The sequence below is a fragment of the Lagopus muta genome, chromosome 8 (assembly GCF_023343835.1).
Source record: "Lagopus muta isolate bLagMut1 chromosome 8, bLagMut1 primary, whole genome shotgun sequence".
NCBI lineage: Eukaryota > Metazoa > Chordata > Aves > Galliformes > Phasianidae > Lagopus > Lagopus muta.
The window spans coordinates 29,628,449-29,641,876 of NC_064440.1; the positions used below are offsets into that span (position 1 = coordinate 29,628,449).

General features: G+C 39.1%; 1 protein-coding gene across 3 annotated transcripts in view; it reads left to right on the top strand.

Moving 5' to 3' along the window:
* Nucleotides 1-13,428, top strand: part of COL5A2 (collagen type V alpha 2 chain) — a 165,662-nt gene that overhangs the window by 59,253 nt on the left and 92,981 nt on the right. Inside the window, exon 1 of one of the 3 annotated variants that reach the window (XM_048952593.1) lies at nt 4,912-5,443. The exons of the other annotated variants lie outside the window; for them this stretch is intronic. Coding sequence (XP_048808550.1) covers nt 5,341-5,443 — 103 coding nt within the window. The 5' untranslated portion in view covers nt 4,912-5,340. Of the gene's footprint in view, nt 1-4,911; nt 5,444-13,428 lie in introns of those variants that run through there. 3 annotated transcript variants of the gene reach the window in all.

Consider the following 13,428-nt stretch of genomic DNA (forward strand, 5'->3'; position numbering starts at 1 on the left):
TATATTTTCACTTAGTTTACATTCTAAGGAAGAGGAGAACTAGGTTGACAATGAATTTGTAATGAACACTGAAATAATGATGCCATTCTTCCTGTTCTAGGTAAAAAATTAGTACAATTGTTTGTTTTTTCAGAAGCACTTCATGAAGATTTCCCTTAACTATTCCTGATCTTTCCCTTGTACTAATGTTGAGTTTGATTTAACTAAGGCATTCTGAAGGAAAGGCTGCCAGTGCTAATAACCTTACACAGCTTATTAGGTTTAGACTTGCTCATAGCAAAAACAAACTCAAAATGACTGACATAATCCAAGACCTCACACTAACAGTTTCAAGCAAAGTATCATCCTACTTGCCTAGATGAAAACTAGCTGTGAAACAGCATTACGTGATTTAAGCGTAAGCAGGAAAGAGATCTTTATTCCCTGTTCTCCAAAAGGACTTCAATTTTTTTTTTTTAAACCTCCACACCAAAAGTTGATGGGAAAATTCTGCTGGAAACAGGCAGCAACATATCTGATGTAACAGTGTTTATTGTTTCTAGCTGATAGTAATTTTTTTCTGTGGATTTTTGAGCAGGGAGACTGGAATCTGGAGGCAGTGCAGTTTGGAATTTAGTCTTTTTAAAGATCCAATTTAAAAGTAGCATCATATTTCTCCATTTACATTGCCTTTTGCAGTTTCCCACTATGTTTTCTGATTTTAAATATGAGAATTTTTTGTCATTTACTTTGGGGAAAACTAATGTAAAACAAGGAAACAGATTTCCTATGTAGTAAAGAATCTTGAAAGTACAATGTGAACGCATTGCAGAGGAAAAGAAATGTTTTTCTCTCATATCTGATTTCAGTCATGTTAATTTTCATGGTTAACTTTAATAAGACTGCAATATTTTATGCTGACTATATTTTTAAATTAAAAAAATGTTGCATGTCTTTTTTTTTTTTGCTAATTGTGTTCAAAGAGCTGTTATTCAAGGTGGAAATTTCAAAGCGCACTTACCATGGTTTTAACTACCTATGTAAAATCTGAGAGTAACTCACATTGACTTAAGCTCTGCTTCAAAAGCAGCACTTTTGAAAATCTTGCATGTTTTTTGATATTTTTAATTCAACCTGAGCTTGAATTTCCCCAATTCCATTAATTTCATGTTGCTACTGAAAGCATGGTCTGGCATACTACGTGTAGCGTTAGATTTTTATATATGAATTCACTTTTATCATATTGGTACAAATGAATTTAAAACAGGTTTATACTGTGTGTATGTGAGAGTTTCTTATATTCCACTGAATAGAATGAGCTTTTTATGGATATTGAAATTTTAATTGCTCAGATGTATACATAGTCTGAAAGAAATGAAGATAATTATTTTTTTTTCCTGACCTGACTTGGAGAATTTGAAGCATGTAATCATATGCATTTTATTTTCATGTATTTTTGAATCCTCAAAATTAACTAATGGCATTTCCTAGCTTCATCTATCACTCAAAATGTGCTTTGGATATGAAATTTGACTTTGAACCTTACGTATGATTTTCAGTCCTACTGAAATGTAGGGGTTGATATCAACGGACTGGATTTTAGGGAGTATTTATATTTTTCCAGGTTACTGCATCTGGAAATTTCCAGGAGCATCCGAGCTTTGGTGACAGTTGTCATTCCATGAAGACATTTCAGAGTATTGTATACTCTAAAAGCGGCACACGCTTTTGTGGTTGCTGTTCCCTTTGCCTGATGTAGAGACACTCTGAACCTCAAAGCATCTGGTTGCTCTTGAGTGAAGCAGGAAGCATTGGAAATTCATATTTTTGTCATATATCTTTTCTTTTTTTATCTCCTGGGAGTCAGAAATCAACCATAAATCAGTAGCTGTGAGCATCCAATTGTGGAGAATTTCCAACTGGTAGAAGGAGCCTAGTTCTATGGCTGTGTTTCCAGATCATTTGCTCTACTGAGACAAACTGGAAAGAGGATAGTTCTTAACTCGTGCAGTATCTGTCTATGTCTACTAAAGTTGTGTTTCTTGCATGCCTGATATTTAATATATAACAGTGGATAGATAGAAGTTTGCTGGAGAATTTATTCCAAGAGGCAGATATCTGGATTATCCTCTCAAACTTTCATCCTGTATAGGTTTTCCTTGGCACAGAATAAAAATGAGCTCCAAAAATGTGTATCTGGCTTTACTTCTACTGAATGCATGACCTTAGCGTAGTTTGTTAAATTCCACATTCCTCTGCTCTTACAGAATCCTAGGAACTATGGAAAAAGTGAAAAATGGTTGGAGAGCAATTGTTCCATAAATATACGGTATTATTTCATGCAGTGTTGGTTTCTTCCCTATTGAGACAAGGAGAGGGGAGGTGTTGCTGTGCATACTTGGAATTATTTATCTGCCCACTCTTAATTGTTTAGTCTGACTGTGTTTACAGTGGTGCTAACTAAAGAATTTCTCTCGCTTGTGCCCAATGTGATGCAATCATACATGTTAGGCCTAGAAATAAATTTGTTTAAATTAAAAATGATAGGCTTAATGAGTAGAGCTGTGATGCTTGTAATAAAATTGAAAAGCTCATCAAACGTACGGGCATGGTGAAAGGAAGTATTTGTAAGGAGGCACAAAGGGATTGATTTGCTAAATCATTTACATCCTTCTCTATTCTCCGTTGTTCACCTGTTGTATTTATGTGGTATAACTTATTGGTGAGATGATGGCAGAAATGGATGTGAAGAGCAACTTCCAGATATTGCCACAGGAATCTTTTCAAAGGGCTGACCTCACTGACTCCTCGGAAAAAAGTTGTACTTAAAATAGTAAAAGAGGTCCTTCTTTCTCTCGGTGAGCTGTAGAGAGGAAAATATCATTGCTGTTGTTGTGCTGTGTGTTTGAAATAAGGGATAATGATGGTAAGGCTCATTCTTCATGCAAGTCTGCCAGGAATTTACAAACCTGTTGCAGACTAAGACTTAGGAGTCACCTTTTAACTAATCTTAAAGACAAAGCTACTAGTGCTGATGATAAGTTTTACCAGCAAATAGACATCTAATTCTATGGTAGTCAGTTCCTGCTGTAGTTTTATCATAACTTTCCCCAGGCAGGGTGCAGGATTTTCAGCTGAGTTCTCTGAGCAGTTGTCATCTTTCTTTTAAGAATTGTCATGTAAATACCCTACGGTTAGTAGCACATAGTTCACAAATGTGTATGTCTTTGTCTTAATGGTTTTTCATCAGTGTGCACAAGGAGTCTTGAAAGCACTGCCTGTATTCTCATCCTTTCTCCTTTAAGTTATTAATACTAATATTCCCGTTCTTAAATAATGATAGAACTCTTCCATCTGTGGGAAACCTTACCTTTAGAAGGTATGGTTCCAAAAATGTGTTCTTCCTCTTTTCTCACTTACATAATTTTCTACCATGTGTAATTTTCATGAGGCAATTTAGCAATAGCAGCTTGCTTGATTATGCCCTAAGCTACTTTCTTGTTGCTAATGTGTGTACAGATCAGTGCCAAAGATCAGGTCTGGCTCTATTCATAGAAGATCAGGTGTTTCTAGCCAGCATCACATAACCACAGCTTTTCAAGGGAGTTGCAGCTTTGATTGACATCAAAAATGTGTGACTTTTGAGACCAGCAAACCACTGCAAATAGTCATGAACCTGTCAAAACTGAATTTCACCTATGACTGGGCAGGCTGACAGATACTAAGTTTTGGTTAATGAGTTTGGAGTTTCTCAGCTGGTACTCACCAGTGATTCTGCGTGCAATGACTCGCATTCCTTCAGTATTTCTCTCTGTTTCTTGGAGTTTGTGCTCCTGTGCTGTTGATTGTGAGATACTATGCTTCTGCAGTTACTGTGTCCAGTTCTGGTTACTGTGTCCAGAGTGAACAGAGTTTGCTTTTCCTATTTTGTTCCGTTTCAGTGAAATAATTAATCTTTGGTCTTCCTACTGAGCAGGTTTCATATAGAACTGCAGTTCTGTACAAGTTCTGGTGTCTTTTCCTTTTCTGGGCACAGAAGAAAACTTCGTAGGAGGTAGGCCTCTGCATGACTTAGAAGGGTTAAATACCACTGTGATAAGCAGAGTGGGCCACTATTTCCAGCATGTACAAATCCTGGTGAAGAGATTTACATCTCACTGCATTCATTTACAATGGGATTGTTTTGAAGTGCAATGGCTGAAGCTTTTAAAAAAAAAAAACAAAAACAAAAACAACCTTCCAGCAGACAGATCTGCACTTCCCTGTAGCATGTATTGGCAACTCCATTCTTAGAAGGGGAGGGGATTAGTGATAGAGCTTCCTTTCCAGACAGTCTACTCTGGGGAAAGAGGAAAATCTAGCATCCTAGTCCCAGTTGCAATGATCCACAAAAAAGAGGTTTACTTAGTGCCCATACTAGGATGCTAATTTAGGGGCACTGTCAAGGACTAAATATGAGGTTGGAGTCTGGGTAGATTTCCAGTTGTCACTCTGTTAGGTGGAGAGGTGAGGGAGAAAGCAGGTATCTGATCATTTTGACTGTCATTATGAAGCTTCAAGTGTAGAGCACCTTCCAGAGTTTTGCAATAGTCATCCCAGCTGGTAGGGCTGTAAATATAGAGTACAATAAGCATTTGAGAAAAGATCATACAGAGCCCCGTGGCAGGGGGAGGAGATGATTTACAGGTTCCCGAATCAAGCGGCACTGATAGCTCCATGGCCCCTCTCTGTAGACTGCAGTCACGTTTGCCAATACAGCTGGAGCGAGGCAGGGGGCAGGTACCAGGGAAGGGAGGAAATCCTCCTCTCTCAGCGAGCTGGAAGGGATCAAGTTCCTATTAAGTGAATCAGCTCCTAGTGGGGCTCTACCCTTCAGTCCCAGGAAGAGTGCGGAGGGGAAAAGCGGGGCTTTTTTCTCCTGGCAGCTTCTTACTGAATTATGCTTTACTTTCTTAATAAATGGTTCTGACATAGCACACACTGCTCAGCAGCAGGAAAATATCCTGCAAGTGTATTCTTAAAGAGTAAAGTTCAAGGAAGAGAGAAGCCAGCTCTGATTCGGTTATTTACCATCAATCAGATTCTTGCTTGGCAGGGAGTGGATGATTATGAGCCTGAACAAGCCGAAAAGGGGCAGGAAGAGAAGTGGAGGCAGCATTCTTCCTATTTAAAGCTGCATCCCCTGAAAAGAGCGCTTGCAGACTGCACTGGAGCTGGTGCTGAAAAAAAGGGCTCTCAGACTTTGTCCCAGGACTGATGCTGAAAGACGGAGCGATTCCCCAGCTGGCTTCATGGTGCTAAAATAACCTTCCATTTCTGCACATTTTGCTGCCCAGGAGGATACATGTCTAATAGCTAGGCATGATGGCAACCAGGGTAGAAAAGAGAACTTTTTTCATCCTTGCTGCTTTATTAGGGCTATTTGTAACCATAAAAGCACAAGAAGAGGAAGATTATGACGCTGGTGAGTTTCTTCTCTCCTTTTTTTTTTTTCTTTTTTCTTTGTATGCTGAGTGCTTATTGTGTTACTTCGTTAATGAGAGAAATGGAAAACTTCTTGGGGATTTTTGGTTTAAATGCTAAGATTGGGACTTGCAGTTTGGGAATATAATCAGAAAACAGAGAGGTTTTAAAAGTTGGAGGTTTTTTTGGTATTCCTGGCTCTCGGTGCGCAGTCCTGTGAACACAGAGGAGGAAGAAATGATTTAATGCAAAATGCAGCTGTGGAGCACCCTGAAGTAAACCCTGCTGCCTGGCACAAACAACACGCGGGGCTGGGAAGTTTGCAACAAAAGAAAGTACTTAGGATGAGGCTGAAGGAGGCTCCGGGGCTGGAGACCGACCGGAGCTGGGAGAAGTAAACACAGGAGCTGTGCAGGGTGGAGTCTTTTTGCACCAAACGACATCTGCTTTCTTAGGTTCTTTGTTTTAAAAGCACAAAAATGTCATTTTCCTTTCTTCTCTTTTCTTTTGTTTCCTTCTTTCTCCTCTTCCTTTGCCTTCTCTGTCTCCTTCCCCCTCTGGCCCTGGCTGCAGAGGCTGTTTAATCCCCAGTGACAGGCTGTGATGGAACACAGCCTTCCCTGCCTTCGTGCTTTCCCACCCTCTGGCTCACTTATCTGAAAGCGGAGGTTTTTAGCGAGCCGTCTTAAAGCGGGAGGTTTGGCCAGCTGTGTACCCGACCTGTGCAACTTGAACTTTCCTAGGCTGTTCTGTATCTTTTCTGAAGTTAAATAAGAATGTGTGTAGGAGAGGTTGGAAGAACTTATACTAACTGTCCTCTTTCATCGGTCTGAGTGCCTTGCTGTCTGTTGGTTTCCTGAAATGTGAGAAGGCTGATTGCAGGATAGTTTGTTGCTGTTGTACTCCTGAAAATGATTTCCAGGCTTGTTGTGTGTCCTTTTTGGATGTTATTTGGAAAAGATGCCAAACGGGCCACTCTGTTGCCCTACAGTGCAGTTTGTAATTATTTTATTGCATATTTACAAGAGATTGATTTTTCTTGCAACTGTATGTCTTGTAATGCCCTGCACTGCACCAGAGAGCGGGTTTCAAATTCCAGTGACTAATACAGTGCAATAGTTTGGAAAATTTTGTTCTATGAAGCAAAGCAGGACACTCCTGACTCTGCATGACTGTCTAAGAAGTCCCGTAGAGGGGGCACTTGGTATAAGCTTGGGAGCGTAATTCAAATACTTGCCATAAAGGGAGACCCACAGTATTGATCTTTCTTTTTCTTTTACAAAAGAAAACACTTCTGAAAATATTGAATTCAGATTTGGGGGGTGGAGGGAGGAGCAAAACAACAAATGTTCAAATGTTATGCGAGATGTCTGTGGGATCAAGTTATTATGTGCCATTTATTAGGTTGCTGCTATTATGAAAATTATGGGATGAGCCAGTAATGTAGCAACACCTTCTGGGATGTACTTCCCATATGCTGATGGCTAAAGAAACTGAGAGGTACGTGGTAACTCAGCAGAAAACACCATAATAATTGAGTGACATCTGTTTGCTCTTATATCACTCATTCATCTTCCTGTTTGGGACCTTAAATGGCTTTGGTTTACATGAGAAAGCTGTCTGTATGAGAAACCTGCTTCTCGTATGCTCGATATATTAAAAATGAAATCACAAGAAGAAAAACTGTGCTGTGAGGGGTGGGACACAAAGAGGAGGGAGAGAGCTTATCCTGCACGTAGGTCTGGTTTAAGTGTGTAACAGGGAGTTACAATTCTGATGTAGTTCCTGACAAAAGCTCACAAATGCAGCTGAATGGGGAGGTTTGGGTCATTAATTTGTCTTGGTTTCAGTATTAACCAATGCAGAGTAGTGCATGTTATATAGTGCTGCAAGTGGTTGTATCTTGGCAGCTGCTTCACTTCTAACTGTTCAGTTGGTGAGTGTCACTTGAATATAGGTGCTGTGTTAAACTAATTTCAGGGGTATGTAGGGAGACAAAGATGGCACTTCAAGAAGCAAAAATTAGAAAAAATTATCAGTCTTGCAGAAGGTATGCAAAGTGGTATTACACCAGTCATTTTTCATACCAACACTGGAGAAGAAGGAGAAGAATTAAACTGGTTCTGTCAATCACGGTGGAAGAAGGAAATAGCTTTTGTAGAAGTACAGAGTTTATCACAGCAAAGGTGAGATCCATATATTGATAGATAAGTTAAAACAATAAAGCAGGTAAAATTGCTTTAAAAAAAAAAAGCATGAAGTATTACTGCTTAACAATTTTTTTCTGACAGTTACCTTGTTGTACTATTAAGTAATGCCAGCTTCTATATCCATTTTTTTTCTCTTGGAACCATTGCAGGTCGATCTGTTTTGCTCAAGAGCACTTGGCTGGCAGTGCTGAATAGTACACACACCTTAAAATGCTCATTCAGAATGTGAAGAACAGATGCTTTGAAGTCTAGTACAGCAAAGTTGGTCATTTTGAGTCTGATGGCTTTGAATGTGTCTGTTAAAAAGTTACATGAGAATGAAGCCTGTCCTACAAATGCGTAGGAGTGAAAGGTCTGAGTTCTGTGTTCCTTGTAGGGGCCCAGACAGGCTCAGAGATGGAGTAAGTAGCCAGAAGAGGGCTGAAATTGCATTGTTTGAGCTCTGAACTTTTGGTGAAGGGTTTTCCCACACACAGCGTTGTCTGTCTTCTTCCTTTAGGATTCAGTATACAGGAAGCAACTAGCAGAAGTAGTACGTGCTTCTGGAATCTTTTCCCACCCACTCGAGAGTGTAAATGTGATTGCTTTCTTCAGAGTCGTTACTTAAGAGAACTAGAAACACACTTCTAATGGAAGATCTCTTGGTAACTTGGCTTGAAGCAGCAGCTTTGGGAATTGCCTCCTTCAAAAGGATTTGTCTGCAGAGTCAGTTGGGCATATAGTGGTGGTGATCTAATGCCACAATATCCTATATTCTCTCTTCACTCCTAGACTTGTCATTAGATTCCCATTAGTTTCTGAATTGTGCTCTTGTCTGAAAATTTTGGGTTGATTTATTCTTCCCAGTCCAGCTCTGGTAGTGTCATCCCTACATCAGCTGAGATCAGCGTGGGCTCTAGTATTGATTCAAAGTATCTGAGCTAATTTCCTCTTGTTCCACTGTGTGAACAAGAACAAACAAATGAGGGTCATTCCCTCTGAATTCATGATCCTCTCTGACCTCTTTGAATTCATCAGGTCTTTCAATTTGTCTGGAAACCTTACAAAGGAGGAGGAGACAGAAACAGCTGAGCTGGTTGAATAGGGGCTATTAAATCTACCATCTACCCCTTCCTAATAACAGAGGAAATTCATGTGTTGCACAGTCTCCTCTCTGTTACAGGTACTGGAAATTTGGTAACAAGTCTGCTGCAGCTATGAGAAGGAAAGGGAATTGTTGAGCACACCAGATGCTCCTTTGGTTTTTGTGGTTCTTTCAACCTTAAAAAGGAGTCCTCAGAGTTCCATTAGAAGAATGATATGAAAGAGGAGAAAACAGTCTGCCTTGATAACTCTTACTATTTTAGTGAGGATCTCATAGTGCTTTGTTCTTCTTTTCGCCAAGTTCCAGATCAGAAGATCACTTGCTTAAATGCATACCTGTGCATTTAGTGAGGAAAAAGTGTGTGTATGTGTGTAGGTATCAATGACTGTGGGTCTAATTTTTGCAGGTAACTGAAAAAAGAAGTGATTATGGGTCCAAAAAAGCAGAAAATATGAACACATTACTTATATTAACAACAACAAAAAAAACAAAACCAGCAACCCACAAAAAGCAGTTCTTTGGGGGATGACTCATGATGTGACTTCTGAATATTTGTGGTTAGTTCCGCTGCCTATGACAGTGTGGGGAGGAGAAATTTCCAGAGTCCTCAAGAAGATTCCTCCTGCTCACACTGAGTAGGCTCTTGCTCAGAAATTCTGCAATCCATACAACTGGGGTCTTAAGCCATCTATGTCAGCTCATGTTTTTTTGTTTGAAGATTTTTTTTGTTTTGTTTTTGAAGAATTACCTGTGATGGTTGTTAGTGCAGACATTTTTTTTTGCCATTGTGTCTTCATACATAGATCATTTCACTACAAACCAAATGGTCATTTATTTCTCTCAATCCTAATTCATGTTTTGCCACACTCACAATTCATTCTGTGGTGAAGTCCTTTTATCTTGACAGTTTGTTTCACTGTGACAACATTTTATTGGGGCGATTTGTTCGTGTAAAACACTGCAGGTTTGGTTCTGTTTAGTAATATACATTAATTTAAAGCTAAGCCTTCTTTTTTTTCTTGTTTATGTTAAACTTCTAAAAAAAATTATGAATTTCAATTTATTATAGATGTGCCTAAGAAAATTTTGCTTAATAGCAGTTCTTGACATTTAAATAGTATTTAGCCAAATTTCTCTCTGGGCTAGCTGGAAGTTGTATGACTTAAGTGTGGTTAGAACTGGAGGTGGTGAGCTCACCAGATTACTTGGTTTTCAGTGTTTTGTGAGATGGATTCTTCTGTGTACTTGTGGGGAAGCAGTGGCTCTGAAGGCCAACCTTTGTGCAACGCTACAGTCCTTTAAAAGACCCAAGCAGATGTTTATGGCCTGTCTGCAACTGTTTTTCCATATGCAGAGAGAGGCAATGAATTCAGTGCCAAAAAAATAATAGAGTAATAATAAAAAATAGTTGAAATTCCAACTGTAGGCATGTGATCTGTTATTATACGTACACTGATTGTTTCACCTGTGTTTGTCTTTGTGACTCTGCTCATTTTTGCCTGTATTCTCCTGACAGTAGAAGAATTTCTGAGGAAAATTTGATTAGAAGGAAAAGCTCCCTATGTTGATCCAATGAATTCTGTTTGATCAGAGAAGAAAGACTGAACTTACACTTTAACTTACTTTATAGGCAAGTGAGACTATTCTCATTGTAAAGCATAAGGCAAAAATAAATTTGCTTTATTGTAAAGTGAAAAATTAATCAGATGAACTTGGAATTACTTTTTTTTTTTTTTTGAGAAAGGTGTCTTGGACTTTGAATCTTTGCATGAGGCGAGCAGCATTGCGTTGTCTGCCTGAAATCTCAGACTGCAGCAGCCCCTCTTGGGTAGATTGCCCTTCTCAAGCCCTGTTGAGAGTGTCACATGCAGGAGGTCAGATGTAATTTGAACTGGAATGTGTGATACCTATTTGGTTATTTGGTCATTAATTCAAGTGTGATGACTAGAAGATAAAGAAAGCAGAGTTTTTAGTACTGTAACATAAATGTTGTTTAGTTATTGAATAAATGATCTGCTTTCAAGTTGTGAAACAGTTGCTGGTAAGTCATGTAATGTTCTGAGTAAGAGAGGTACCTTACAGGTGACACTGTACTGCTCGTATCTTTGATGTAGTCAATGCAAGATGTGTGTGTAAATTCCACTGTTTTTGTCATGAATTTTATGATGTGATTTATGGTTATTGTTTTTTTTTCCAATTTAAATTTGGAAATTGGAAGAGTGAGTGCAGTTGTTGAGCTACTAGGAGGCATGAAGCACTGATACTGTTCACAGGAAGTAACACATTTTCTACATTCTACACCTTCTCTGAAGCAAACTTTAGTAAGAAGTCTGTCCTTTTGCTCATGTTTATTTCTTTAAAGGAACGTGACGAAATCACAAATTCCTGCTTATTCTGGTGTTTGCTGTGGCTCATCCATGCCTGTCATTTTATTCTTTACTTTGTGGTGCTAAGCAACTTAAAGCCAATGGGGGACTCCATACTACTTCTGTAGGATTGTATTTGATGTAGAAGATAGAGAACTCCACCAACCACTGTCATGCACCTCTTGTTCTGCTCCAGTGGCTGGCTGGGTCTTGAGCTGCGTGCTTGTGTGTCAGCAATATGGATGATGGGCCAGATTCTGTGTTACTGCACTGACAGATGGGTCAGATGGGCACTAAGGAGGTTTGACTTGCTTAGATTATTTTGGAAGAAGAAGTGGCAGGAAACTTTTTTTTCCTAAATCATCCAATATCACTTGAAATTGTCTCCTGTAAGAATACAAGTTGTGCCATTTCAAGAAATAGTACATTGCTGGAGCTCCTGGAAGGGAAAACACTGTATACTCTGCATGCCCTGTGACTGATGCGTTTATAACATTCTAATCAACTTTTCTGCATGTTTTGGATGTATTTCAAGTTAATAGTTGAAAGAGACCCAAATATTTAGATTTTGCTATTATTGATTGCACGGAAGGGCACTGGGGCCCTCTTGCTATTAAACATTTTTGCAAATTTTAATTTTGAATAATCAAAAAATGAATATGAAAACCTTCTGCAGATGAAGGAAAGTAGTTACCAGTATTGGGAAATCTAACATCCTATTGCTTTTTCTTGGTGGTAGAGGTTTTTGATGCCAATATGCCTTAACACATCCTTGCTTTAGACCAAGAAAATTGTTGCTAGTTCTGCATTTATTTAAAGTCTATGTTAGAAGTTTATTTTTTATAGAAAATACAAATACTGAATATTCTGTGAGTCTTTCTAATGCTCAGATATGATTGGAAACTATAAATGTTACTTATAGAAATACTGATAGTACTTTTATTCACTTAGGTTTCTTACGTTAACTGTATGTCCATCTTTTACTCCTGAGTTGCATCACACTTCAGTCTCTATATGGTTCCCATCTGCCTCACTGAAAACTGACATGCAGATAAGCTGCTGGAGAGGTTGACTGCCATTGGATTTGTTATTGAAATTCTCGTTTCATAGGTTAATTTAAACTTATGAAAATAATAGTATACATGGAAGTTTGGATGCTGATAAGCACTCAGTGCTGTGATAATTAAAATCTCTAAACAGTTGCTTACAGTTATCTCTCCTTTCCAGCAACCTACATTTTTTGTAGCCTGCTGTGCTGTCTTTTATTCTCGCAGTGAGAACAATTCCATTACTCTGTTCTCCCACCCGCATTTGCTGTGGAAGGGTCATGTGTTATGTAAGCACGAAGACTAAGGAGGATTGCCAGGGGGTCAGCGGCGGTGTGCTGCTGTCTCATACAGGAAACACTGTTCGTGCAGGCCCTTGAGATTCTGTTCGTATTAGCTGCTGAAGAAAAGTCTTCTCTCTGGAGGGCAAGGCTCACGTTGTTCCCTGTCTGTGCTACTGCCAATTGAAGGTAGACTGGCTTGGAGTTTTGGAGAATTTGTATTTTTCTTTATCTTTGTCTAAATCGTACAGTGGGGAAAATGGGGCTGTTTTTTGTATTGGGAACTTTCTACAGTGTTTTGTGTCTTCTGTGATTTTCATTTATAGCATAGCATGGATGGTCTGGAGAAGTAATGTGAATCTCTGTGCCCCAGTTCTTGGGATAATGGGGCTAAATAGAAACACAAACAACGACTCTGATACTGCTGGCAGGAATTCAGAGTTCCGTGCATGAACTCATGGAGAGTAGGAACAAGAGTAAACTCTTTCATTGAGGCCTGTTCCCTGCTGTGCAGGAGATGGCTGATGAGAAGGTCAGTACGTCATCTTTTCCCAATAAAATACTTGCCAGCATCCTTCAGGAAGCTGAGAATCTTAAGTGAAAGATTAAAGGCATGTCAGCGTAGAAAGAGAGTAAGGAGGTCAAATGTATCATCGTGAGACTATGTCTTGGCCCAGTTGGTCCAAGATTAATACTGCACTCTAAAATGACAATGAAAGTACAGGGAAGAATGTAAAGAAGAACTTGTTATTTGGGAAAAATTTCTGCCACTTGACCCTGGATACCTTTAGGTGCCTTCAGAAGCTGTGCTGAGAGTTTGCTTTAAAGCAATCCTCCCTCTTCCTGGAGATCATAGTAAATCTTGATTGATTGATGATTTATTTCATTGCTTTCCAGTCCAAGGTCTCATGTCTCCTGTTTTGTTAAATATCCCAGTAGGCCAAGGAAAAATGTCTGGGGAAAAACATTGAAACAGAATCAGCAAACAGAAGCTGTACT